The sequence below is a fragment of the Clinocottus analis genome, unplaced genomic scaffold (assembly GCF_023055335.1).
Source record: "Clinocottus analis isolate CAN_PGR_092001 unplaced genomic scaffold, fCliAna1.0.p SCAF_3, whole genome shotgun sequence".
Classification (NCBI taxonomy): Eukaryota; Metazoa; Chordata; class Actinopteri; order Perciformes; family Cottidae; genus Clinocottus; species Clinocottus analis.
In genome coordinates, this window is record NW_027176042.1 from 14,689,402 (window position 1) to 14,717,016 (window position 27,615).

The 27,615-nt window shown below is 38.3% G+C and overlaps 2 protein-coding genes across 10 annotated transcripts in view; one reads left to right on the forward strand and one right to left on the reverse strand.

Moving 5' to 3' along the window:
- Positions 1-9,449, forward strand: part of cadpsb (Ca2+-dependent activator protein for secretion b) — a 60,264-nt gene extending 50,815 nt beyond the window's left edge. For all 9 annotated transcript variants that reach the window (XM_068594456.1, XM_068594458.1, XM_068594459.1 and 6 more), the window contains 9 exons: positions 459-620; positions 1,884-2,039; positions 2,161-2,308; positions 2,408-2,482; positions 2,920-3,003; positions 3,427-3,459; positions 3,650-3,757; positions 7,968-8,072; positions 8,160-9,449. In XM_068594456.1, coding sequence (XP_068450557.1) covers positions 459-620; positions 1,884-2,039; positions 2,161-2,308; positions 2,408-2,482; positions 2,920-3,003; positions 3,427-3,459; positions 3,650-3,757; positions 7,968-8,072; positions 8,160-8,336 — 1,048 coding nt within the window. In that variant the 3' untranslated portion in view covers positions 8,337-9,449. The remainder of the gene's footprint in view (positions 1-458; positions 621-1,883; positions 2,040-2,160; positions 2,309-2,407; positions 2,483-2,919; positions 3,004-3,426; positions 3,460-3,649; positions 3,758-7,967; positions 8,073-8,159) is intronic.
- Positions 9,450-14,859: 5,410 nt separating this feature from the next.
- ca16b (carbonic anhydrase XVI b) overlaps positions 14,860-27,615 on the reverse strand; it is a 93,612-nt gene continuing 80,856 nt past the window's right edge. Inside the window, exons 14-29 of the mRNA XM_068594255.1 lie at positions 27,267-27,358; positions 25,242-25,333; positions 23,378-23,474; positions 23,191-23,273; positions 22,695-22,829; positions 22,463-22,597; positions 21,747-21,919; positions 21,471-21,606; positions 19,887-20,033; positions 19,173-19,266; positions 18,557-18,633; positions 18,226-18,354; positions 17,869-18,015; positions 17,580-17,722; positions 16,414-16,549; positions 14,860-15,655 (exon numbers count right to left, since the gene is read on the reverse strand). Of these exons, the coding sequence (XP_068450356.1) occupies positions 15,509-15,655; positions 16,414-16,549; positions 17,580-17,722; positions 17,869-18,015; positions 18,226-18,354; positions 18,557-18,633; positions 19,173-19,266; positions 19,887-20,033; positions 21,471-21,606; positions 21,747-21,919; positions 22,463-22,597; positions 22,695-22,829; positions 23,191-23,273; positions 23,378-23,474; positions 25,242-25,333; positions 27,267-27,358 (1,963 nt within the window). The 3' untranslated portion in view covers positions 14,860-15,508. The remainder of the gene's footprint in view (positions 15,656-16,413; positions 16,550-17,579; positions 17,723-17,868; positions 18,016-18,225; positions 18,355-18,556; positions 18,634-19,172; positions 19,267-19,886; positions 20,034-21,470; positions 21,607-21,746; positions 21,920-22,462; positions 22,598-22,694; positions 22,830-23,190; positions 23,274-23,377; positions 23,475-25,241; positions 25,334-27,266; positions 27,359-27,615) is intronic.

Consider the following 27,615-nt stretch of genomic DNA (forward strand, 5'->3'; position numbering starts at 1 on the left):
CGACACATTCGGGTCAGGGCAACACTTAATATCCCTGTTGTTTTGTTTTGTGAACTAACCTTCATAATGTGTGCTTTGACATGTTGCCAGAAACAAAAAGCCTCCAGTCTGTTATGTTGCTGTTATAATTTATTAGTTGTGGTGTTCACACTTTTGCTTTAGCATTTTGTAATGCAAATAATATATTTAAGATTTATTAGGGCTTTCTTTTTTACTTGGTCTTCTTTTGTTTATTCTTTTCATTATTAAGTTGCTTCTCCTCGCTGCATTTAATAAATATTTGTGTGCATCCTGAGACAACTTTACTACTAAAGGTCTTGATATAATGTACGTCTCGAACAATTACTGTCGGTCTTGTTTATGTGTGCCACTGTATGTCTTTACCTAATTTCAGATTTTACGTTACCTTTATGATGAGTGTTACATGGCTTTTTTCTTTTTGTCTGTCTTTTCTGCAGGAGTTTAACAAGTAATCTGCCCAATGTGAATCTACCAAATGTGAACCTCCAAATTCCCAAAGTACCAAATCTGCCAGTGCCAGTAGCAGGACTATCAGTTAACCTTCCACAAATGCCTAGCTTTTCTACCCCGTCATGGATGGCTGCAATATATGACTCCGAGTGTGTATTCAACTAGTTTGCATTAGAAATATTAAGCAAGCAGAGCCTGCCTTGGTATGAAGATGCCCTCAGCCAAATATCATTTAAAAATTACAAAAATGTTTGAAGACACATAACTTCTGCATGACTCTTATTGGAGTGCAATCAATCAATTCCTGGATGTTTTCTCTCATTTAAATACTCCATGATGTCCATGTTCATGCCAAGGGCACTCTGAGAGGTGTTAGAGTAGATGGGGTTCTGCTTTCTAAAATGAGAAACACTCTCATTTGTCTCAACATGCATGCTGTTGAGCTGAGGTGTGGAGATACAGGCCAAAACAAATAAACAAACAAACATAAAGTAAACTAATATATGCATATATGCATACACACACACACATTTGCAATTCAAGTTCTCAGTTATTAAACATGTATCTCCCCAGAGTTGTTGTCCACAGACATTTGCTTTAGTAATTCTTACCATAGATTATAAATGGCCGTAGATTCATCCCTGACCTTGACCACCTGCCAGTAGTCTAATTGGGAGGGAAAATAATGGAATAGATTGGAGATGTTAGTGCAGAGAGACTAGGCAACTGCTGTTCAGACCTCGACCTCTCCGCTTTATCACCTCCCCACTCTACTCCACATCTTTCCTGCAGCTCTTTCCCAATGCGTTCTACTAAGGGTGCCATGAAAGGTCTGCATGGTTTGTTTAGTAATTCTTCCAGGGCCCCACCAGCCTGGGGACACGGATGTTGAGAGAGGGCCTGTGATAAAGGAAAATCAATTTTGGAGATTTTTTCCTGGGAAAATAACTTAGCCTATAAATGCCGTTTGCACAGGCCCTCCCTCACTTTTCCATTCCCCATGTCCTTTGTCTTGACACAGTGTGATTAGCAGCTGTATCTGCAGTGACTTTACCTGCATGTGGCCACTTCACATCCCAGTCAATAATCACACTTTACAGCATGGTTATTGAGTTGTTACAGTAAACCCTGCCCACTCCTTTTCCCCCATACACTGACTGTTCACAAACACCTGTATTGAGGCAGCTATTTCGACAAACCAGTCAGTATATGGTCGGAGTATAGTTTGACACCAAGGTGTGGAGGAAAAGCATCCTCCTCTGCACCTGCCACAACACCCCCACCCCCATCCCCATTCCAGCAGGATGACAATTGCCCTCTGACCTGTGTGTGTGTGCGTGCGTGTGTGTGTGTGTGTGTGTGTGTGTGTGTGTGTGTGTGTGTGTGTGTGTGTGTGTTTGGGTCGATGGTAGTAATGGCTCCGGAACGTCGGAGGACCTCTTCTGGAAGCTGGACGCCCTCCAGACTTTCATCAGGGACCTACATTGGCCTGAGGATGAGTTCGCCAAACACCTGGAGAGCCGCATCCAGCTCATGTCAAGCAACATGATCGAGAACTGCGTCAAGCGGTGCGTTTATGTGTCCCTGCATGACAAATAGAGGGATTGACAGACACAGAAAGACTAAGAATGAGTTCCTTACAGAATATTTCATATTATAGTGGGTGTAAATATTTCACTTGCATTGCAGCACAAGGATGGCATTTGAGAACAAGCTGACAAAAAGCAGCAAGTCCACAGATTTCCGCATTTCTCCAACATTATGCACCATGTTCAACGTGATGGTGGATGCCAAGGACCAATCAGCTAAATTGTGCGCAATGGAGATGGGCCAAGAGGTAAAAACATGGGACACAGAATGCATGTTAATAAATAACAAGTAGTTTTAGTAGTTAGTATCTGTCACACTCAGGTTTTGTTAAAACTTGTCTTCGCAGAAACAATATCACACCCAAATAGACGAACTGATTGAGGAGAGCGTGAAAGACATGATCCAGCTTCTGGTTGCAAAGGTACGACTGTATAGCAACTGTGAAAATACATCTATTGCGGATTATATTATTTGTTAGTACAAGTTAGCATAGTTAGAAGTCTGTCTGAGGGTCGGCCCATTATTTAATTAATTGCCATGACATTTTGTCATGATCCTCAGAGGAATCCTAATGAGGTTGGTGACCCCCTGAATTTATACTTATTCTGTGAAATATATTAACATCTCCAATAACAAGGCATCAAAGGTTTACAGATTATAGATTACAGATTATTATCAAATGCTAAATTAAAGAGGTGAACATGGTAGAAACATACTACCTGCTTAACATCAGCATGTTAACATTGTGAATGTGAGCATGCATAAAACCCAAACTATCATAGCAGTGCTGTTAGCGTGGATGTTCTGTATGCCTCGTGAAATTGTTGAATGAAACTTGTTATTTATCATGTTTCTCAGTTTGTTGTCATTCTGGAGAGCGTGTTGGCAAAGATTTCCAGATATGATGAAGGCACCCTCTTCTCTTCATTCCTCTCATTCACGGTGAGATGAAGCTTCTCTTTATTCACTCCCTTGTCGCCCCATTGACCTTAATGGGCTGATTCAGTTATATTTAGGGCTGGTTATTGAACATTAATATAAATGTGTCCAGTGAGTTTTATAGTTTCTAAAGATGGCATTAAAGGATTCCTCAGATTTTGTACTCTTCTGTAGTTTTTCTTTGATCAGACAGTTCTTGTTTTAATTTGTACTTTCAAGAGGGGATTTGTTAAAAATCATGTTTTTATATTTCATAGTAAGCTCTTGTTAAAGTACTGATGAAACCCACGCTATACTATATCTGAACTGGAATTGAAAAATGTAAAACATTTAAATGAAAAAAACAGCTCAAATTGTTTTAATAGTAATTAAAATGTTCTTAAACAAATCCTCAACCTGTGTTTGCAAATTTTGTTCTGATTTCAGGTGAAAGCTGCCTCTAAATATGTGGATGTACCTGTAAGTGCAATTACACCCTACATCCCTGTGTGCTTGTGAGCTACTGTGTGTTCACTTACAGTTTAACAAGCTACTTTCTTGTTTGAATCATCAACAATGTTTCTTTTCTTCCATTTCTGATTACAGTCATTTGCCAGTGTTTGCGTATTCCTCTCCTGAGGCCCGACCCTGTTCTGTTTCTGTTTTACAGAAACCTGGGATGGACGTGGCCGATGGCTACGTGACCTTTGTGCGCCACTCTCAGGATATACTTCGTGATAAGGTCAATGAGGAGGTGTATATAGAAAGGTTATTTGATGTAAGTAAGATGCCGTCTCCTCCTCAAGGGAGGGGCCTTCCAAAATGTGGCAAAACAACAGGGCAGAGAGGGATAAGTTCCATTTTGAGAGCAGGACATGTATTTCAGCCTGGCAGACAAGGCTTTTCTGATCTTCTACCACTCTTTACTTTTCTCTTTCATTCTTACTTTCTGTCCCTCTTAACGTTAGCTGCTGCCCTCTGTATTATGGTGTGCATTGCCACAGTGCTTTTGGGCTTTTGTGTATTAAAAAGAAAAACTTTTATTTACAAAGAGTCCATAAAAGCATCCTCAAAAAAGGATTATCTAAAACAGTGCTCTCTGGAAATGACAGAACTCTCTTATATATTTTTTTAGCTCACCATTGCTTTTAGATACTTCATACTTGAAGCATGTCAGCCCACCAAGTAAATGACATTCAGACCAAAAGGTCTGAATGTCATTTACTGAGTCCACAGTGGAGCACCCGTGCACATTTCTCTGTGAACTGACAATGCTGGGTGAAGCTTGCACTGCTGGATGGGCCAGGGTGACATAATGATGTCATACTCTGAGGCTGACATGTATATACCCTTGGTCTGTTAAAGCAGTGGTTCCTAGCCTGGGGATTAAGGCCCTACTATTTTTTTTTTCCCCAAAATTTGAGCTTTCTGCACCCTGTTGCACCAGTTTCAGTATAAAGTCAACACTATCTGCTCAAACTAGTAACAAGTTTGTTTTACTCTCACTCGTTTCTTTGTATGTTTGCTGTATCTGAACTTACATAAGGATGACATAATAAAAACATAGCAGCAGAGCATGCTGCTTTATCTATTTATCAATCATTCTGTCGTCAGTCGTTAAGATACCTATTTGTTTAATTTATGAGGAAGTAATCTATATTATCATGTTTGAAATATAATATATGATGTAACAAATATTTGTCCTCATCATTAACATAAAAAAATAGTGATCGCTAAGGATGAGCCTTGTTTGCTGGATGTCACGTGAATAGCAAAGGGTCATAATAAATAACAACATCAACAAAAATCTTCCTCCTCCTCTCCCATCATAACTGTCTGTCGTTAATGACTATTTTGAACAGTTATTAAGTGAAAATGTGATTTTTCAAGCAAAACGTACCTAAAAATACCTAATTCATGATCTGGGATTCCTGGTGCAACAGCTCACAGTTAATAAAAATACACATCCTGAGTTATGGGGGTTCATGAGTAAGCACAATATGGCTGTAAAAGGTTGGGAACCATTGTGTTAGAGGGTGAAGAGAGCACTGTCTTACAAAACCATAATCCTAATAGGATACATTGACAATAATGTCTCCTCCATGTGTGATTCAAACGACACATAATGCCGTGGTGTGTGTGCGTGTGTGTGTACGTGTGTGTGTGTGTGCGCGCGCGTGTGTGTGTGTGTGTGTGTGTGTGTGTGTGTGTGTATGTTTCATGTCATTCAGAAAGTATTTGTACAGACCTGTGTCTCTACACAGGTCTGTTACGGCTTTATGTGTTTGATTGAGTCTCAGTTCTGTGAGGTAGTGATGTGAAGTTTTTATGTCTGAGAGATACTCAGAAGTCTCTCTTTGGTCATATATTTTTTGTGTTTGGCTGTAGAAGCAGGAGTCTTGTGCCAGATAAATATCATTTTTGTTTTGTTTGTTTTGGAGTGAGCAGTGATACTGTGGTAAAGTGTCTGCTTTTGTCTTTGAGGTCCACACTAGCTCCCCTGTCTACGTCTGTGTGTCAGTTTTTCTTATGTGGAGTTTTCCCCCTCGTGTCCTCTGTGTGGCCCCAAAGTGCACCAAAATCCTACTCACTACTGTCATGTTAAATTCTTCTAAGAGCTTTCTCAAGCTATGAATGTTTCAGTTTCAGCATTTTAAACTATCATTTTTGTTCAAGGATGTCTATGTTTTTCTATTTCATTTGAATGCATTTCCATCCATCCGTTTGCACGCATGTGGAAATCTGTTCCTTGATGTTGCATAGGCTCTACTTTATCTCTCTTTCTTTCACTAATTAATTTCAATCCTTTTTATCTGCTCTTTTCTGATTAACACCATTCCTGCTGCCTCCTCTATTTAAAAAAAGTGGCACTTATCTCTAGTGTTGCGTTGCGTTGTTTTATCACATTATGTTGGTTGGCATGATTTTAGAGTCAAATAATCTTCCTGTGTACATCTTCTAGCATGACCCTCCTTCTCAGAGTTCTGCCTCATTTGCACATAGAACAGTCTTCCTTAGCACGTACTCTGCCACCCACCCACCTGCGAGGTCTGCATGCACTGCACGCTCAACTCGACTGTGAAGTGGACAGGCATCTGCATATCCGGCCTCAAGTTCAAACCTTTCAACCATTCACCTAAACTTCATCTAAAAAAACAACCTTGACTCAAAACTAAACCTCAACAACCAAACAAAACCTCCACTTCTAATTCGGGCCAAAGAAACCTTTTGTTGTGCTTCTGCCTATACTCTGCCTATATACATGTTTAAAGTTGGCTTCTTTATCTTGAAATTGGAGGTGTGACAACTGTTGCTATTAGACTTGGGTGCTGTTCTCTTGTAACTTTAAATTTTGAACAGTCTGGAAAACTGCCACCCAAAGTAAAGTAGAGAAAAGGTACAAGAAAATAGCACCGCTGCTCCCTGCCTGCTAACCATTTACTCACTCATTCTATTTTTCTTTTGCTAATGAACGCGTGTCAAAACTATAATTTCAATTCCCCATACTGTAGTAGTTTTCTATCTTTAGTGTTGGGTATTTAATGCACCTCTGCGTTTCTACTCGAATAAATGATAAATAAAGGCTAAGTAATTATGTTCAATAATGAATGGGCCATGCAGCGTTTACAAAATATTGACATGTGGAACATTTCTTTTAAAAAATGTTTAAGGGTAATTACAGTTCAAGATTTTTTTTCAAGGCTTAATGCTTTATTTATGTTCTCGGTTTCATAATTTTCTTCAAGTACCAATCGCATAAGTGTTCTGAGTAAAAATATATCTATATATTTACGTATATACGGTGTGTGTGTGTGGATGTCACACTCGAGGTGTGCCTGTGTGAGTGTTGACAACAAGTCTCAACTTACTTTAGGAAATATAATTTAATTTGATAATTATTTGCTTTATGTTGAAATTGTAATTGGGACATTTTACATGCTTGATTCTTAAATATCCCGGTGAATAGAATAGATTGTCCTGGCTTCATTATATATGTAAAGCCTGAAAACTGTTTTCTCAATCAGTTTATGAGCAAGACAGAAATAGTTTGAACTTTTGGGAAATACGCTTATTAATATATACCACTGTCCTGTTTGTCTGTTTAATATGAAGTTTGGACCAGGTGGCAGTTAGCTCAGCAAAGACTGGAAACTGGAAGAAACAGCTAAAATGACTTTGTCCAATGGTAACAAATTCTACACCTCTAAAGTTCACAAATAACATGGTATAACTTGTTTCTTTACGTTGTACAAAAACTAAAGAGTAAAAACAATATCTCAACATGATGGAGCTCAGGGGCGGAGCAGTAACTTCCTGGAGTTTCTTCCTTCAAGCTGGTACAAATCTTACAGACAGGTGTTGTGTTTGGTAGGTGACAGAAGCCAGCTCGTGGATTCCTCCAGGAATGTACTAAGCTTACAGATATAAGAGTGGTATTGATCTCCAAATTAAAAACCTTGGCAAGAAGTGAATTAGCGCTCATTAGATCTTTAAAAGCACTAGATAAAGGCATGGGGAAATCATAGTCTCGAAATCATCACTATTTTTTTTCTTAAATATAATTTGGATGATAAAAACAAACTGGAGCTTGTAATTCTTACCAATTTATTTATTTTGAACATGACTTCATTCCTACATTAATACCCTCTGTTAAGTTGCATTAATTTCAGATTCTGAATCATGAAATGCGGGAAGGTCTGTCTTGTAAAATCTGAGAGACTTGACACTAAACCTTACCAACTGGTGTATATACTGTTCACATGGGATACATGAAATGTAGACTCACATGGTTTAAAGCTGCTCGCAGGTTCTATGTTAAGTGATGCTTCAATGCACACTAGATGATGCTTGAATGTTATTGTCATATACTGTATGTGTTAAGTTGTAATTCTTGATGTGTGTCGTAAAGGTTAGTTTTATGTCATGATACCTTGAGTATGTGTGTGAGTGTGTGTTTTGCTGGAGAGTGTTGTGTTTATGTGTTTCAGCAATGGTACACCGCCACCATGAACCTGCTGGGGACCTGGCTCACTGAACGCATGGAACAGCAGCTCCATGTCTACCAGCTAAAAATCCTCATCAGGATTACAAAGGTATGGCTGGAAACACCCCTCAGGATGATGAATCCCCCAGAATGACATGTGTCCATGCTTTGCTTATGTGTCTCTGTCCTGTTTTAGAAAAAGTACCGGGACTTTCGCCTGCAGGGTGTCCTCGACTCCACCCTGAACAGTAAGATGTACGACACGGTGCGCAACAGGCTGACCATCGAGGAGGCCACTGCTTCAGTGAGGGAAGGAGGCATGCAGGGCATCTCCATGAAGGACAGCGATGAGGAGGATGAAGAGGACGACTAGAGCCCGTACACTGACACTCCAACCCTCGCCCCTGAACCCCTTCACCCCCGATCCCCTTTCACACTTTTGACTTTAGCCTGGTTACCGATGCATGTACCAACTCAGATAGTCACTCTAGGACCTCTTTGTCAGCTGGAAATGCCTATGAAGGGACTATTAACTATAAAAAAAATAGTACTTACACTGAGGAAAATCTTAATAAAAATGTTAAAAAATATCCATGATTGGCAGTTTAGCTGTCATGATAAAGATAGCACCTATCTTTGATTCATTCATTTCTAAATTCATTTCTATGTGTTACTAAGCAATATGGAGAACCATTTGTTTGACGATGTTGAGTGAGATTAATAGGTGTGTCCCTGTCCAATGCAAACCTATATGGCGCTTCTTTGTCGTATTCTACATTCATTAATGGTACATTGTCGTGATAATGAGTGTGTGGGCCCTTTTCTTTGTCTTGTCTGTTTTTAAGTGAATGCCAACTGCTTCAAACAGAAAATAAACCTCTGTATTTGTTTACGGCTGTTATAGATACACTGTTGTCCACTCACTGTTTTTAACATCAACAGGAAGTCCAGACCTGCATTTGTATCATGTGTCGATGCTATGTGATCCTATCTCTAATTAGACACGGTTCAGCAGGACTCATGAACTTCAACGAGTTGGTATTCTAGAGATGCAATATTCTCATAGGTCCATTTTGATAACTTGGGAGATTCTATTTTTATTTTAACATTAAAAGGCCTTGAAACAGGTTCTATTTTAATTGAGTTGCACTTTTACAGAGAAAAGAGCAAAAATATTTTTTTTTTATTAAAAAAAACAAGAAGTTGGTCTGTCTTTGTTCTGTAATTGTGTAGAATGAGATGTCTGGCATTTGTTTGGGTCTCACTGTTGTTTTGTATATATTATATAAATATATATATAAATATAAAATGCTGTACATTGCATTCTGAGCCATCGCTGCATGCTTGTGGGTTCCCACCTTCCCTAAACGCTTTCTGTTTTCTGTGTGAATTAGCTGGTGGATTCATTCTTGCTTTTGCCTTATGAAAGCCAACAGTTGTAATATGCAAGAGCTGTTGCCTCTAAATAAAAATTACTGTACATGTGCATCTGCTGTCATGTTTAACAGCTGCATGTCCACCTGAGACACAATTATAGACACACTGAACAGTTCTTTAAGTGTTGCTTTGGCAGTGGTGGAAAGTACATTTATTCTGTTTGTACACAGACATGATATTTTTAGATTCACTGTGACAAATTAGTTCTTAGGATAGCGTTCCATCATGAAAAATGTACTGCCTATTTAGCCATAAAAAATAGTATTATTGTCAGTACACCACTCTTCACTAAAAACATTCATGATTTTTTTTTTTTTTTGGGTAACCATTCATTGTCTGTATAACTCAGCAGGAGAGGCTGCCCCTGTCCTTTATGAAGCTGCTAGTTATTTAAAGATTCATGGCAAACACGCTGTATAAGGATAGGCTGGAGGAAAACAACCAAAAGAACTGGAGTTTTTTTTTTTGAGTGAGTCTCTTGTGACTTATGAGGTCAGTTAGAGGCTGAATAGAAATACAAATAAACACACACTCGCTAGCTTACAAGTAACTAGGTCAGTTACACACAAACTTTGTTACAAACAAACTTTACCAAACAAACAGACAAAGTTACAAACAAACAAAGTTACAAACTTTGTTACAACAAACACACACTTGCTCGCTAACCTTGGCTGTTTGGAGTGAAAAATTACTCAAAAGTTTAAAATAATCAAAGGTCATCCAAAAATTGCTCGGCAAATGTAAAGAGATTATTTTTCAAAACTTGAACTACTACTAACTTGAACAAATTAATTAGTGATAATAAACACGATACTTACAATTATTGTCAGATTGTAAAGTTTAGGACATTTTTTTTTGATAACAAAGCTACTTTAAATGACAAATCGATAGTCTGTCACTTGTTTCCCTTGCTGTGTGATAAAGTTATTGTATAGACATCATACATAATTCTGTTTTCTGATTTTCTTTTTGCTTTAATTTGGTGTTTTAAGGTAATTACTATCCACGAGTGTAACATGTTCAGCATCAATCTCATTTGTTTTGATTTACTGAACATGATTTCTCTCATTCCCACATGTGTAACACTGCGGCTGTTAGTAGAATTGTCTGTTTACTCAATGATTTAAATAGTTTCTATTGTGGCTAAATAACATGCCATTTCCTCATATCATTGTGATGACTGTAAAAATTCTCAACCATATTACACATAAAATGTATTCACACTGCGCCAGCTGTTTGTAAAATATACTTTTTGGAGAGGTCTGTGTGTGTAACAGGGCTGTAGTCAAGACTAGTCCAAGTCATGTCTAAAACCAGGTGCAGTCGAGTCTGAGTCTAAAGACCCTGTGCAAAGGCATTCAACACAGATTCAAGAGACAACTGATTACCTCTTAAGACCATAATAGGTGATAGTGTCTAAATGTCATAGTATAGTATATAAAAAAAGGCGTAGTATAGTCCAACGTCAGCAGCGCAGTCACGTCCTCCTCTGAATATGCTGTATCGTTTCAAGCGTCCTGCTGCATGTCTCATGTGGTTCACTCGCCCCACATGCCCGTAACCCTCTGTGTGAAAGTAAATCCGCTCTCAGGCTGAAATCTAGTTTCTAGCTTTTTCTTCTTTTTTTTTTATTGGCGGATTGCATCCAACAAAAGGTGCATTACCATCACCTACTGACCAATCACAGCGCATGTGAATGGTCACGTCGGGTCCTGTGGCAAAACACAGGGCTGTAACTCTAGCAGGCCTCTAAATGTAGTTTAAGCTGCTATCTACTAGAGAAACAGAGGTGAAATGTGATTGGACCAGCGGCCAAGCTGGCCGTGCAGCAGACTGAAGGCAGAGCAACAGAGGAAGACAGGTGTGCAATGAGAAAATAAGCTAATAGAGAAAAATACTTATAATACACGTGTATTTGTAAAAAACAATTACATTCTAAAATAGCTATAACTTTTAACCATACAAAAATACAATAAAAATGTAATTATAAAATAGCTATAGCTTTTTGATTCTGTTTAGGCCTGCAGGCCCTGATGGCCTGCCACTGTTTATTGTATTCCTGAATATAGCTTATAGTAGTATGTTATAGTATGTGACATAGAAAATGCCATCCTGTTATCGGCAATACAATATGAATGCAAACATTTCATATGTTTTACCAAAACTCATAAGTACACATTACTATGTGTTATAATGCCACTGGATAAGTATGCCACAAAAACAAAATGCCATAGTATGCCATGAATGAAAACATAAATAAATGGAATAATAAAGTATGCCATAACAATGTCGTAAAATATATTAGTGTAGAATGTCATAGTACAGTATGCCATTATAAAATAACAATGTCAATATGAAGTCATTGGAAAACATATCCTAATATACTATGTAATTAAAATAGTCTTTAATCAATGTTTAATATTTTTTTGTATATTTTTTCATTGCTGTGGAGAGCAGTGTCTCCCGAGCCTGTTGCCACCGCAACTTTGCCCCGAATAAGTGGAAGCTATATTATACTATGAATAATAAATATGATCATATTTTATGAAAAAATATCATAGAAAATGTCAAAGTACAGTACATCATAAAACAGACATATAAAATGTCATAATTCAGTATGGACAAAACCGTATAAAATATTAAAAAGTGGTGGTAGTATCTTTTATAGTAGGGATTGGAGTGTCTATGTTTTAATATTGAAAGAAGAGATACATATTTGAAATGTTGAGCTTTTTACAGTTTAATGGAGTTCAAAAATGTTTTAATATATTGCCAAATAAGTTTATTTTGCACGCTTATTTATAGATTAACATAAAAGGCATTTTACACCTTAGTTTACACATATTGCTTTACAATGATGTTTATTGTTTATCTATTTGCTTGCCTTAATTTTTACAGCATATATTACCTCAAGTGAAAGTACATTTATTGTAAAAAAGTGTCCGTGTGAAATGTATTCCTGTGAAATTGTTGTATTTAAAAGTCTGGTTTTATTCAGCACTTTTTCACTTTTGTGGTCAATTTCATCACTCTTGCTCTATGAAATATTTCCTTTCCCAACCATCTTTATCGTTGAAGTCAAAATTCAGCCCCTGAATTTTTCGTTTTTCATCAGTTTAAGTGAAAACTCTTCTATTAGTAGTTCCATGTAATACAGATGCTGTGCACCCAAACCCAAACTTTATTTCATGAATAGCAATACAGTTTACCTATTAAATAACACTATTACACTATAATATGGTATATGACAGCATCATAGAAATATATGACTATGATAGTATCATATAAACATGTGATATCATAGACAAAACCATTTGATTTTTTATTTAAGTTACAAAATAGACTTCACTACCAACCTGGCAGAAATGCACTGAGGCGAACACACTGGATCCCTGGACCATTGAGGAAATGTCAGGAAATGTCTGATTTAAAAATCAGCATGGACCTCGGAGGGGCAGGTGAGGGCCGTGGGGAATTTGCTGTAAGGATTTGGATAGTAAATTTCCCAAAAAGTACAATCTTTTACAGGGCCACTATACAAACCAAATCTTTGTATGAAAATATAAACTTCTATGATCACAAAGATTACATTAAAGTTGAAGATAATTGTTTTTTGAAGCAATCATGTGCCACCACAGTACTCCACGAGCATAGAAATATCAAACAGAAAGGACGTTGGAATCCATACAAAACAAAAAGCTTTTTTTTTTTTGTTGCAGAGCTAAGTGATCAGCAATCTGGACTTCTGTCTCCAAATGTTGGAGAGGTTTTACTGAATTTAGCAAACTCCCCTTTGTCAGAGAAGTGGGTGTTTACACAAATGTTTTTTTCAAAACCAGAAAGTACATCACAGCGTATGGGAGTACACATAAATCAATCAAGAGAGAAGGATGTTCAGGGTTGAAAAGGGCTTGTAATTAATAGTCACAACATGGTGCCGAGACAGAATAGCAGCCCAAATAAAATATATTTTACAGTCAGATTTTTTAAATCTAGTACTCTGGTTTTTTACTGTGAGGTGAGTTCCTGAGGCAGGAACAGAAACATGCTTAACTCTTGTTCAGTTCACACTTCTGACACCGGTAATCTGCACTGAAAGAGTTAACCATTTTGATTTTAAATTGTAGTTGATTAAATAGATTTCAAGACAAAACCACTTACATGTCGCAAACTAGAACCACATCTTTGGTTACAAATAAAGCATCACTCCCCTCCCCCCAACAAGAAACCACAGTGCCTAATAGAAAGTATTCACCTCCTATTCATCTTTTTATGTTTTATGTATTTCTAACTTTAAGTCACAGTGGATGTAATTAAGATTTTTTGCAAACTAAGTAAGACTTATGAAAAACATAAAACAATAGATTGCACAAATATTCAGTCCTTTACTATGAGCTTTAAATCAGCACCGGTACAAGATTTTTTTACAAGTTGAATGGAGATCGCCTGTGTCTAAACCAGTGACAGCAAACTATATATATATATCCATATATACTATGGATCCAACAGCTATAAAGTAAATTTCCCGGTAAAAGACACACCATGAAAACAAACAAATTTGAGTTTACTGAAGAGTGATGAACTGAGGAAAGACATAAGAACGTTTCGAAGGCACTGGATGTCTTTAATCTTTAATATGCCTCAAAATCTTAGTGTGTTGAGAAGAAGGGCAAGGGCAACAATTGAGACCATAAAGAGGTCCCACGAGAGGAGTGTAAGCAAAACATAGAACATCTGTAGAAAGACAGCGCCCTCAGCATGAGGGCTGGGGAGAATGCTTCCCAAATATGAAGCCACAGCTACATAGGACTGTCTTTAAAAAAAATCAATCATAATGTTATGGAGAGATCTATATGAGTTGAAGACCTCAGATAGGTTTAGATTAAGTGATGGGGCATGAAGCTTTACTATTTTACAGTTTGATGTGGAAAATGTGATAAACTGCATACATTTTAAGATGTACAAAGCTATCCAGTCACTGTAAATACTGCCACTTATACTTTGTGTTAAACAATAAATAAATAATGTGAGGTTATCTATTTTCAATTAATTCAAATAGATCTGTGGACTTCCCCCTCCCTCCCCCCTAAATATTAACGTTTCTTCTAATGGTTGGCAACAAAAAATAAATCATAACTTCATCCACTGCAATTTAATGTTGTGAAACTCTAAAACATGGAACTTTGTGTAGGGTGAATACTTTGTGTAGACATTGCATTGTGTCAATAACAGATACCCACTACACATGTTAACAGTTGAGCGATGACAGTTGAGGTTTAAGAAGCTGGAAAAGAAATCATGACAATCTCATAAAACATGAATCTATGCCCTGCTATTGGACAAAAAGGCAAGAGCACTAAAAAAAGCAAACATCGGCTGGCTATTCAGGATATATATATATATATATATATATATATATATATATATATATATATATATATATATATATATATATATATATATATATATATTAAACAATGTAACAATACAAATCCCCTGTAAAAAGAAATTCCTGTTCACATTAGATCTTGTGACACACTTTAAACATTGTACAAGACAGCAGTGAAATATTTGGACAATATATGAATATTAAGCAGGTAAAAGTCTCTTAGCATGTGATAAAGAGCTTTAACCGGGTGGAGCGGAGCCTCAAAACAGTTTGTTTTATTGAGGTGACAAAGTGACAAAATGCGTGCTGGGCTACATTGTAATGTGATGTTTTAGTTTTGAGAAGTTACTGAAAGTGGATCGCTTTAACTCATCCTGGTCTTCATGCTTCAGGGTTGTCTCAATGCGGTCCAAAGATCTCGGTTGTGTCTTGATGCCACAATTTAACTGTGAAACTTCTTCACTTACTGGATATAGGCAGTAACACTGATAGTATAGTGCAAACTGGACAGAGCTGCTTTTCCCTCACGTCAACTTAAACAGGTGCAAACGCTCAGCAGGATAACATTTAAAACAAGAAATAAATGACAAAAACATAAATATCAAAAACTTTTATCAGTATAAAAAGTAATAAGGTTATTCATTTAATCAATAGTCTGGCAAAAAAGGCCTCAGAAACGTTCTCGGGTTTTTACAAATTAAGTGCCTGTGAGAACTTCCTCAGACGAGCGACTCCATGCTTTCGGCGGGGTCCGACTCGTCTGCAATCACCACCACCCCATTAGTGTCCATGTGCATGGGGCTCAGGCAAAACTCTCTGTTACTGACCAGGCTGAGCATGGCTTTGTAAAGGTACTGGTACTCTTCCTGTGCACAAGAACACAAACACGTGATTTACATTACAGAACTCTGACAGATTGTGACATTTCTATAACATTTTTGATGCAAACATTGAATGAAATGACTGATGTGAAAGGCAGTAATGAAGCAACTCTGCACCACTCTGGACCATTTGGGTTTCTTTTAGCTCATTGTTTAGTTTTACATCCACATTACTGGATAGTTTGGTGGAAACAAAGCTCACTGCCCTCCATTAGACAACTGGAAAATCTACAAGCTCCCCATCACTGAATGGAAGATGAGGAAGTTACCAAGTGGCCGGTAAACGCAATAGGGCATTTAACAGCTAAGGTAAAGCATGAGATATTTCAGCCAAAAGTTGATCTGAACTGAATATTGGACTTATGTTCAACAGGTGTAGAAAAACGTGAAAGATGTCATAGGAATACTAACAATGCTTTGTGTCTACTGAATGAGAAGTGGGCTTGTTGGCCAACTACAAACGTAAGCTAGTAACTGATAAGCTGGTGACTAAGCTAGTGACTAGTTTTTTTAGTGAGTAGTAAGCATGTGACTAGTAAGCTAGTGGCTAAAAAGCTTGCGACTAAGCTAGTAACAAGTAAGCTAGTCACAGGTTGCTGTGCTGTGTTTTCTGCATGCTAATAACATCCTTAAATAGAGCTTAAAGCATTAGTAATTGCATTTTTGGGCTCCTTGGGGAAAGCGGAACATGTTTTAAACACAAAGTTGATGTATTATCTATCATCTGATGAACTTGAACTTACAATATCAGTGAAGACTCCCGGCCTCATGAGATTGATCATCTTAGCCACCTGATAGATGTCGACAACCCCTTCGTTCTCCAGCTGCTGGGACAGGGTGGTGAGGGCGCAGAGCATGCCCGCTGACACAGCTCCATACCTGTGTGGAAATGTTCAAATTTAGCTCTGTGGGACAGGTGTGTGTCAAAACTGTGACTTATTCCTGTTCAGTTGTTCCTAAACATTGTTACATCACACCTACTAAATCCTTAGTTTAACACCATCACAAATGACATTGTGTGTGGCTGTTTTCTTGTGTGAAGTTTTAGATCTTGTCATCATTAACTAACTGCAGATTGAAGTAAAAAATAATCTCTGTCGCGAATGAGTAATTGTCGATAAAACACACCTTACAGTATATGAAAAGGTGAAAAGTGTGAGGTAAGCAGCTACTTCCACACAGATTGTTAGCAATTAGCTTCCTATTACATTTAGCATCTGGTGTGAGTAGCTGGGGAGACAGAGTGGCCCGTTATTCAGTCTGCGGCAAATTCAGATACAGGTCTCGGTAAATGAGGGATGAAGTGTGATTGATGATTAGGGCCTTCAGTGTCGGAGACTATTCCATTAGCTGATGCTTTCGGTAACAGCAGCTGACGAGCTGAAGGCACAGAGGTCTGCAGGAAAGACATCATCTGGGAACAGTTGTTGAAATTGTTATGGTTGCCTGGTTGCTAAGAGACGTCAGATTAGTACTTATGATTATCTTGGTAGATGCCAGTAGTTTCTCACTGCTGGCATACACCAGAGGACCCTCAAACCTGATACAATGGAGAGCACTTCACATTTAGTGGCTTGTTTTCCATCCTACTAGTACAAGCACTAAATTATAACATGAACAAATCTAAGGTAACTAAAGGTCTCAGGATTCTGTTTCCACTTCTGAGTCTTAAAATACAGTTCAAGCATTAAACAAAATGAAAAGACCATCTGACGGTGAGAAAACACAAGGGCCGTAAAGTGGGGAGGCTAATTTCTGAAAACAATGACAGCTGGTAAAGACCAACAGTGTGTGGTAAAAATCAAAAGGTTATCAATTCACAGAGTCCTGCACTAGTCTATGACTGGATTTCTGGTACAAGTAGACTTTCCCTGTGGTGCCAGAGGACAACATTGAGATAAACACTTACTCATCGTGCACAATGGTGGGGCCATCTCGAGTCATGGCCTCCTCCTTGATGACACTGATGAGCTCAAAGGTGCTGCTTAGAGGAGCATCGGGGTTGGGCCATTTAGGGCACTGAAAATGTCTCACCTCCAGAACATAGTCGTCCTGTGACACAGAGGAGTCGTTATACACACGTGACAAGACACACCAGGAATGGCCAAGAACACCTAACCTATGATGCTTCGTGTCACAACAATTTATATATACGGCCATAAGGAGGAAGAAGAGAGGAGAAGGAGAGCTCCAGGTACCTGCGTGGCCTCTAGGATAAAGTCGTGGATGATGATCTGCTCCTCGTTGGAGAGGCACAGTCTGTCCTTACTGATGAGTGTGACAGTAAAGGCGATGCAGTTCATGGCCTCCTCCCGACTCGGCCAATAGACAAATTCATCCTCAGCCTGCAATGAAGGAGTCAAACGTTTTTTACACTACCCTTATTTATCAATTATATAATTCTTTATTTCGCGAGTTGAGGTGTCATTATGCTTTTCTTCTATTGGTAAATTACATTACAGTTGTATCCCTAATTAGACATTCTAGATCTAATGGGAAAATAAAACCAACAAATAAAGACTACAAGTCCATTGTTATGTTTTAGAGTAACTTACAAGGCCCTGGTTGTCAGCCAACATGACAATAATTTGAGCGTTATGGTCCCAAATCATTCTCCAGAAGTCTGTGGTGGTGTGGGGCAAAGGATGCTGGGTAACGATGAACTCATTACTCCTGAAGTAACCCTGAGGTGACAGATGTGAGCTGTTAGTATTTCTAAAGCTCAGAGCTTTCATCCCGATGGATGACCGTAAAAGCTGACAGACTTAACTGATCATTTTCTAAGAAATTGTCATACATTTTTTTAAGACCAGACAGTATAGTTCTCCAATAAAAAAACAAAAGTGTGAAAGTATGATGAAGTTAGATTATTTAACTGAACTGTACCATTACGTAGGACGCATTAATGTAATCTGTTCCTTTCATTCCAGGCAGAGTGGTGAGTCCGACCCTTGCTCGCTCCGCTGAAGAGAGGCAGAGATTGAAAAAAAGAAAAAAAAACACATTAAATCACAGACCCAGGCCTCGACGGTATCGCACCGGCTGATAATGCAGACATTCATTACCAGGCCTCGCTGTTGCTATAGCAACAAGTAAGTCCTTTTCCCTGTCAGGGTCGCAGAGAACGCATGGAAAGATTAACCTATAGGATTATGGAAATAGATTGTAAATTTGGAACGAGGATTGTCTTTAATAATACAGACATAAACACAGGAAAATGTAAAAATACTACATTAGGGAATGCAGAGTCTCATTTCCTTACATTTTAAAATGAAAGAAAAGTAGCCAACACCAGAACATATTCTATTTGTAGAAATGCTTTTAATCGTGCCTTGTATGACTCTTTTCAGGACAGCAGCCCCAATAACTCTGTCAACTCATTACAACCCGCCCTCTTGACACCCGTGAGTGCAGACTCCAGCAGCTTGCAGCAGCTTCACATGACCTCGGTTCTCCAAAAACCTCAGCTCCACTGTGCCATGGTAAAAGATAAGATACTCACAGGGAACCACTGAGGAATTGCGGTTCTTCTCCTTGTTGCAGTCTTTGTGGGCACTAAAGCACTCCACAAAGCGTGCGTTGCACTGAGTCAACAGCTGGTGAGACAGAAAGCAAAAACAAAGAAGATCACAAAATCAGATGTAAGCACTGAAATCAGAATCAGAATCAGAAAGCGTTTTATTGCCACGTAAGTTATTACAAACGAGGAATTTGTCTTGGCAGAGGGTGCATCATAAAACACAACAACAACAACAACAACAACAACAAGGAACATTAACTGTACAAGTGAAAGTATAAAATTAAATAAAACACAAGTAAGTAAATAAGTAAATGCAGTAAATGTGCAGTAAGGAGTCACAGTACATTAAAATCATGAGCTACAATGTTGTTTGAACAACCAGGAATAAGTCTTTCACATTAATAATAAACATGTGAGGCTCGGCAGGAAGTGACATTATGACATTATTATTAGTCTTCCTCTCCTGATCGTTCATCAAGGTTTGCAAAAAGGCAGCAATGGTGACAGATATGACTTTAGTACAGCCAACATCAGAGACGCTTTCAATCTATTCCCGTCTCAAACTGGAACGCCACCGTGCACGTTGCTAACAAGCTTCTGATCCAAACAGCCTTGTTTTCAGCTGGCGGTGGTGACACTGCAGACGGTGACAGCTCATCTAAACGTATCAGTGAGACTCCCAGAACATTTACTCACCCTGAACTGCTTCTCCAGCAGCGTGCGGCCTGTCGAGTTGGGCGTGAGGATGCTGTTGACATAACTATGCAGCTGCCAAGCGGGCACCTCTGTCTCTCTACTCATGATGGTCTCCATCAGAGCATCGTGGATAAAAACATACTGTTCCTGAGGGGAGACCAAGGATATTGAGAAGAATTGGGTTTGAAAATACATAATGTATGTGTGACAAAAATAACAACACTATATATATATAACCCTATGAAGAAAACGCAATACATACTTTTTCTTTTAAACTCAAAATGCTGTTGTAAAATTGTATTTTATCCAGCTTTTCATAGTAGGTAATTTGTATTCATTCGCTACAATTTGTCACAGGTCATAGGCATTCTTTGCTCTGTGACACACACATTTTCTAAGACTGATCTAAATTGCTTTTGTATTACCGAGGGCTATGACTTTAAAGTATGTGAAAAAAGTTTTGGCAGTATAAAAGTTCCTTTAAAAAAAATGTAAAAAAACTAAAGGTAAAATGTGTTTGTTGCTGTAATACTAATTTTGGCCACAAGAGACGGAAATGCTTCATCACACCTAAATTCGAACAAAATAATATATTATTCTCTGTGAGTTTTCACTTCTCTATGCACTCCAAACTCTAGGTACATATATTGAGTTATGAAAGTTATGGAAATTCAAACAAACCCAGAAGCAAACAGGAATGCTATGTCCTATTTATAACATGAGGGAGTGGGGCACTTCAGCCTCTGGTGGCCAAAACGACTATCACAAAAAAAAACAATACACGATAAATAAAGAAACACTTGTTTTCAAAGATGGAAGAAAAGTAAACTGGAAAAATTATCCTGACTAAGCTCTTTAAAAAAAAGTATAAGGATGAACCTTTTCTTAAGTCATAAACACAAGAAGGGAAAAAACGATTTTGATCAGACTTTAAAAAAAATAAATCACCAGAATTTGTTACTCATCCTGGCATCCATGATTATGTGACGTGATGTTAACCTACATCACATCACAAAACACTCAATGTCAGTCAGCCTGTTTGCTTTTGATTGATGGACAAAGACTGTGATGAAAACTGGCATTAGGAAATAAAGTGATAATTGTCTTTGTGAAAAAAAATTGAAAACATGCTAACTGAAATGACTTTACTGAAATAAATGTAATAATAGCACAGTATAGAAATACACTTCTGCATTCATGGCGTGCATTGGACATTCTAGTAAAATCATATCAAGTCTCATTATCAGAACAGTGTGGAAGTTGGAAAGCTATTTGAAACTTTATCACAGTAAAAGAGAGCTGTCTCTGAACAGACCCTGATGGTGAGTGTAGGAGGAAACAGAAATAACGTCAATCCTCCAACAGTTATAGAATCAAATAGATAACTCTGCCCTGAGGACGGTCAGTATAGACATTCGTCAACATTGTGGTCTACCAATTAATTTGCAGTAAGTGTGACACAAACCTCATTCCACAGTATCAAACTGAACAGCTTGCATAACTCTCTTTAATCACAAATTACCTTTTGAATGTAAAAGTAGAAATCCAGTTTCACAAAATAAGGGATGATTTTGGAATTCTTACCTCAGTCTGAACTAGGTAGTTGCGTTGTGTGCGGATATGTTTGAGAAAATCCAGGACGCTAACTGTGCTTTTGTCCTTGATCTGTTGCAGCATACTGTCGATGACAATGTATGTTCCTGTGCGCCCAACCCCTGCACTGGGGAGCAAAGCATAAAGCAATATGAGCACGATGGCAGGCTCATAAAGAAATATGTTAATGAAGTAAGCACATTTGAGGCTCTAGCACAAGTAACATTCATTTAGCACAGGAGCTCGGTAATACGGTGAGTCCCAAACCTGCAGTGCACCAGGACCGGGCCCATTTCTGCAGCGCGTGCCGCTGATGAGCGGTTGATGAAGGTGAGGACGGGGAGGGTGTACTCTGGTACTCCCATGTCAGGCCACTGCGTGTAGTGATACTGGACAACGATGCGCTCATTTAGCTTCCCTTTCGGATTCCCCTTCTGACCCTGGAACATAAAAGCAGATGTGTAACCACGGTGAGTGTACAATGCAGACTATTCATTTACTGTACATGGAAGATATTATCATGGTCCCAACATGAAAGTTGTTTTGTACGCTGACTTAGTTTAGTTATAACTGTGTTTACACACCACAAAAATACAGCAATATACATTTAATTACAAAATGTGTTTTACCAGTATGACTGAACATGCATATACTGTATACAAAAAAACAAAGACATACCTGTAAATGGTTAGATTAACATAAGTTAAATATATTGCTTGGTCCTTACAACTGTTATTTTACAAAGTTATGCTGCACCCTGTGATACAACAGAGACTTCCTGTTTACTTTGTTTCCTAGCAAACTATCTACACATTAATGAAGTCTTTACTAGCGCGGACATTGATACGTTTTGATGGTGCAACCCAATTCAGTAAATCACGAGTTTGAATCAAGCCTAAAAAGGACTTCACACACAAACTTCAAATACCTAAAGCAACCTGATAACAAATGACAAATCAGTATGTTAAACAACTTTTTGTTACCTTTTTAACTTTAGTGTTCCTTATAAGGAAACGCCGCAGTGTGTAGCAGGCGTGCACTTTGGTGCATTTTGGCGTCACCACAATGTTTCCATACTGCTCGCTGTTCTCTGTTGGCCAATACTGGTCACATTTCCTCTGAAGAACACAACAGAGACAATACATGATATACCAAATACAGTAAGCGATTAGTTTTGTATTTTTACTCCTGAAAATGACTTGAAAGTGAACCTACTCTTCCTTTCTCTACCAGGTTTGTGATCATGATGATGATTCCCGTGTTCTGCTCCCACACCATCCTCCAAAAGTCCTCAAATGTAGACTTGAGAGGTCCCTGGGCAGCTATATAAGCTCTGGGCCGGTTGTAGCCCTGAAAAAGGGAGAGTGGAGTGGAGGAAAATATTTACCAGTAAGATGCAATCAATAGTCCACAACCTCTGATGTAGGTAATAGGACTGGTTTATTGACACAGGTAGGTCATGAAATACTCCTTCAGCTGACAGTACTGGTAAATATTCATACATTAATTAATATTCTAAAAATAGATACACAATTGTTTTTTCTCTGTCTGGCGCTGATATGATTTAATATCCAAATCAATATTGTAAATAAATAAAGAACTCAGCATTAATCATTGTTTAGCACACCACACAAGACAGGACAATGCAGATGAATTTCACAACCTTTCTAACACAAACAAAAAAATAAAAGAAAGAAAACTAGAGACTAACATCCACATAGTTGGCATTGATGTAATCTGAATGTTTGGCATCTTTCCCCGCCAGAGCTCGTAATTTCACCCTGCTGTGGTCATCTGGGGACATAATTGATATATTTGTCAGAATGATAACATGTTATGAACAGATTATTGGACTGTGCTGCGGTAAACATCATAATCAGATTGTACAGCTGACTCACAGGCCACAATGTTGATGTATCGGTTTTTGTGCTTGTTGTCGGGATGATTTGAGTGTTCTGCAGTGATTTTCAGGTCTGCTGTGGAGCGTTGGACCTCCTGGAGAGAGAAGATATACAGAGATGGATTTTATTAAACAAGGAGGAACAATGTAATGTAATTACCCTCACTAACTGTTATACAGTGATTTTATAGAAACCAAGTAAAACTCAGATTTCTGTTTTATTGTATGTTTCTGAAAACTTGCTTCCTGCATAAGGAGCTCAGGATTAACTGCAAAGCATAACCACTGGCAGGGATTCAATGCCTCGGTCAAGGACACTTCAGAGCAGCAGATGCTTTCTGCCACTGCGGCTTGAACTCAGGCCTCCAGTGATTCAGCCCTCATCTCCTCTTCCTCACAACACCACACTTCACCCATCCACTCCTAAAATCCATTTTCCAACACAACTTCATTGCAATGCATTGAAAAATGATTCACACAGGCTTCACATCAAATGACCCCAATTAGAAATAATCCTCCGGGGGCAAAACTTTTGCCTTGTTTCTTAACCTGGTTACACAGAGAACGTGTTCCCGTCCAGTCAACCAGCAGACAGACCTTCTCTAATTAACCCCGTCTCACTTTGATCTTTCTCTCCGTCTCTTTCACAACCATCTGCTCAAAAGCAGTAACCCTGCACACAAGCACAAACACATACAATAATCTCTAGCCAGTGTTCTGAACGAGACCCACTTACAGCCATTGTGTTCACAGCAGAGGGCAGGATGAACAGCGCTGAATAGTCAATCAGTGCTCACTGAACCACAGAAAAAAAGAGAAAAGTACCTCTTTGTTTTCTGCAACTGTATGGTGCTTTCACACATCACAGCATGTTTGGTTCAGGTCAAAGTAAAATGGCAACTTTGGTTCATTACTGGTCCAATGTGTAGGATTTAGGGGTGTCTAGTTGTGGCTATGGATTAAAATAGCCATGACTATGTTGTGTATAATCACCTGAGACTGAGAATTGTTGTTGTGTTTTCATTGCACCGCCATGTTTCTACAGTGGCCCAGAACAGACTAACCAAACACTCACTCGAGACACGCTTGTGGTATTCAGTTTGTTTTAATCTCCAACTTCACCACTCGATGCTACTAAAATCATACACACTGGACCTTGAAGGCTGCTATGAAGGTTGTAATTGGATCTTTGAACCAAACAATCAAAACCAAGACCACCTGAAAAGCAGGTTAATTTTAGTTTATCTCCAAGCATAGGCTTGGTTGTGGTGGGAAAACAAAATAGAACAACCACTGGATGTTACTGTTCGATCATTGCTGATAGTTCATTTTAAACCAATAAAGAGCTAAAAACTAATTAATAATCTGCTGATTATGAACTTTCACGAAAACAATCCAGCCACTAAAGATTCAGTGAAATGCATGACATGTCCACCAATCATGACAATGCTGATTAAAATCAATTGTTTCTTTATGAGTTCTTTAAGACACTCAAGAGCATAAATAAACACCTATGGTACAGTTAACTGCTGCGTGACTCAATATACTGCCTCTGCGTAATCCTTTTTTAATAGTATGCATATTTATATATTATAATGTGTGATGTCTTGAGCTATTTGGACCCTGAATTTCCCTCACGGGATCAATAATGTCATTATCTATCTGTCCGTCTGTCTGTCCGTTCGTCCGTCCGTCGGTTGGTCGGTCGGTCCGTCCATCTATCTATCTATCCATCCATCTAGTTATTTTGCTTTGTATGGACCAACTGATCCAAACTCCAATACAAAACCACCATTGTAAATCAATTGTACCAATCAAATGCATCAAAACGGATAATTATTGAAGTGTGGTTAAACATGTACCTCAAAATCCTCAGAAAAACCTTGCAGGTTGTTCTTGTAGAGCTCCATGATGTGTTTAATAAACTGCTTGACGGGGATGGCGTCCATGTCGTCTGCAGGACAAACAGAACATTTAGCAAAGTGACCATTATTGTGTGTGTGTGGTTCGTAGTCCATTACTATGGTTTATTTCTAGCCACTATATATTCTGAAAATATGTGCACATGTGTAAATGTTTTTGCAATACTTGGCAACCAATGTGATTTAGTTTTGATTATTATTATTATTATTATTATTATTATTATTATTATTATTATTATTATTATTATTATTATTATTATTATTATTATTATAATGCAACCAGGGACAAATGTTAAAATCAAATGTAAAAGAAAAGATAAGAAAAAGAAACTCTATCACAAATATTTAGATTTGTTATTTTGAGCATTTATAGGCGGAAGCATCTGTCTCATCGGAGTCAAATCAGCCCCAAATCACACACAATAAATATTTGACGAGGCTGGTCACTATCGCATCGGGACAATGGGGCAGGGGACCCAGCTGTCACTGCTGCTGATACTCGCAAATGTCTTAACTACTACACCCTCGCAGCTGGGGCTTTTAGGGCTCTTACTTGCCTCACTGGTTACAGCGTAGAGGTGAATTCTGGACTGTTAATCTGTTCATTTATCAGAATGTCGTCCTCTCTATTAGTGTCAAGAGTCACTTATCAGTCTAATCAGTTCATCCAAAGGGTTCTGGTTGAAATGTGGCAAGAAATTGAAATGAAGTAAGGCTGATTAGGCCTTACATTGGTTCTTTTCTTTCACTGTACAGAGGTACGTTCACATGTATCATTGCATGTCCCATAGTCCTATGTGCAAGATAAATGCGTTTAACAGCGAACCCATCCTGTCTTTTTGTACTTAAAACATTTAAATGTCGACAAATATCCATAAAGATTTAAATTCTGAGCCTGTGAAGCCACTGTTCTATGAAATTAATTTTCTTGCACATTTTCAACTTTAATCAAGCACATGGTCAGTCATGCAGAACATATATGCTAGAAGAAAATTGCCATAGTTTTTTTGGAGGGAAGCAGAAAAGGGAAGAATTGAGAAAAGGCACGAAGAATGAAAAAGACAAGCAATAAAAGCCTAATGAATGTGGAGTCAATACTGGCATCTACTGAGCTCTTTAACTGTGATATTACAGCCCTGAAATGTCCACGAGCTGTGAAAGCCGTAAAGTCTGATATTGACTAGCTGCCACTGCGCTAGCGCCTGGGGCATTAAAGGCGACAAAAGGCCAGTTATACAATTCCGACAGAGGTGCTATCAGAGTCATGTAAATGACTAGAAACTGTGCGAATGCAGACATCAAGGTAATAGAGAAAACCATTTGAAAACAGTTTATGGTGGTTTGTGGTTGTGTCCTTTATCAACAAGCACATTTCATTTAAAGTCTTGATCACTTTTACATGTTAATTTAAAAGGAATGTAACAACTAACAAGACTCTTTTTTGTCTATCAGGAGGCCCACAGTCCTGCAATTTGAAACATACTTGAAGCTGACTATCTCAAACGCCTGTGCATTAATTTAAGGTCACTACTTCATTTGTTTATTTATTTCAGCTGTTTATTGTATTACTTTTAGCTAGCTATTTTAAACATCAATGCATTACTTTCAACTAACTTACTTTTTTTTTTTTTTTTTTTACTATTTGACCATCACGTTTATCTATCTATGTTGACCATTCATCATCGTTTCCATTTATTACTTTACATTAGCAAACTGTTTCAACGTCTTTGCTTGTTTGTTCACTTTTCAACATTCTTAAACAATTTGTTCTGGTATTGTAGACTTAATATGAGGATGCATTTTTTTGTATTTATATTGTAATTCCTATTTGTTCCAATTTTCTTCAGCTATTCCATAATCGGCAAAACAACTGCAAGTACCACACATGCACCATATAACATAAGTGACATTAGTTGGGACAGAGTGATCAAGAAAACTGAATATAATGAAAGAAATATGACTTACCTGGTATAGGGATGATTGGTATATTCTCATTGGCCACCACCCGTGGAGAGCTGCTTTCCTCCACATAGAAGTGAGCTGTCTGGAAAAATCTTCTACAGGGACACAGAGAGAAGAACACTCATATGCCACAGTGAAGTCTATTAGGGAGTCGTTACCACACTGTGCTCAGAGCCGGTCTGTCAACAACATCATCTACAAGTTGAATATTGTAGAATGACACGGTGGGGAACGACAGAAAACTGCTAATGAAAACCCCAGAGTGAATGGGACACAGCTGATCGCACACAGAGCAGCTCCTGGAAACAGTCTTACCGGGGAAAGGTAAACAACTCACAGCAACACACAGAGG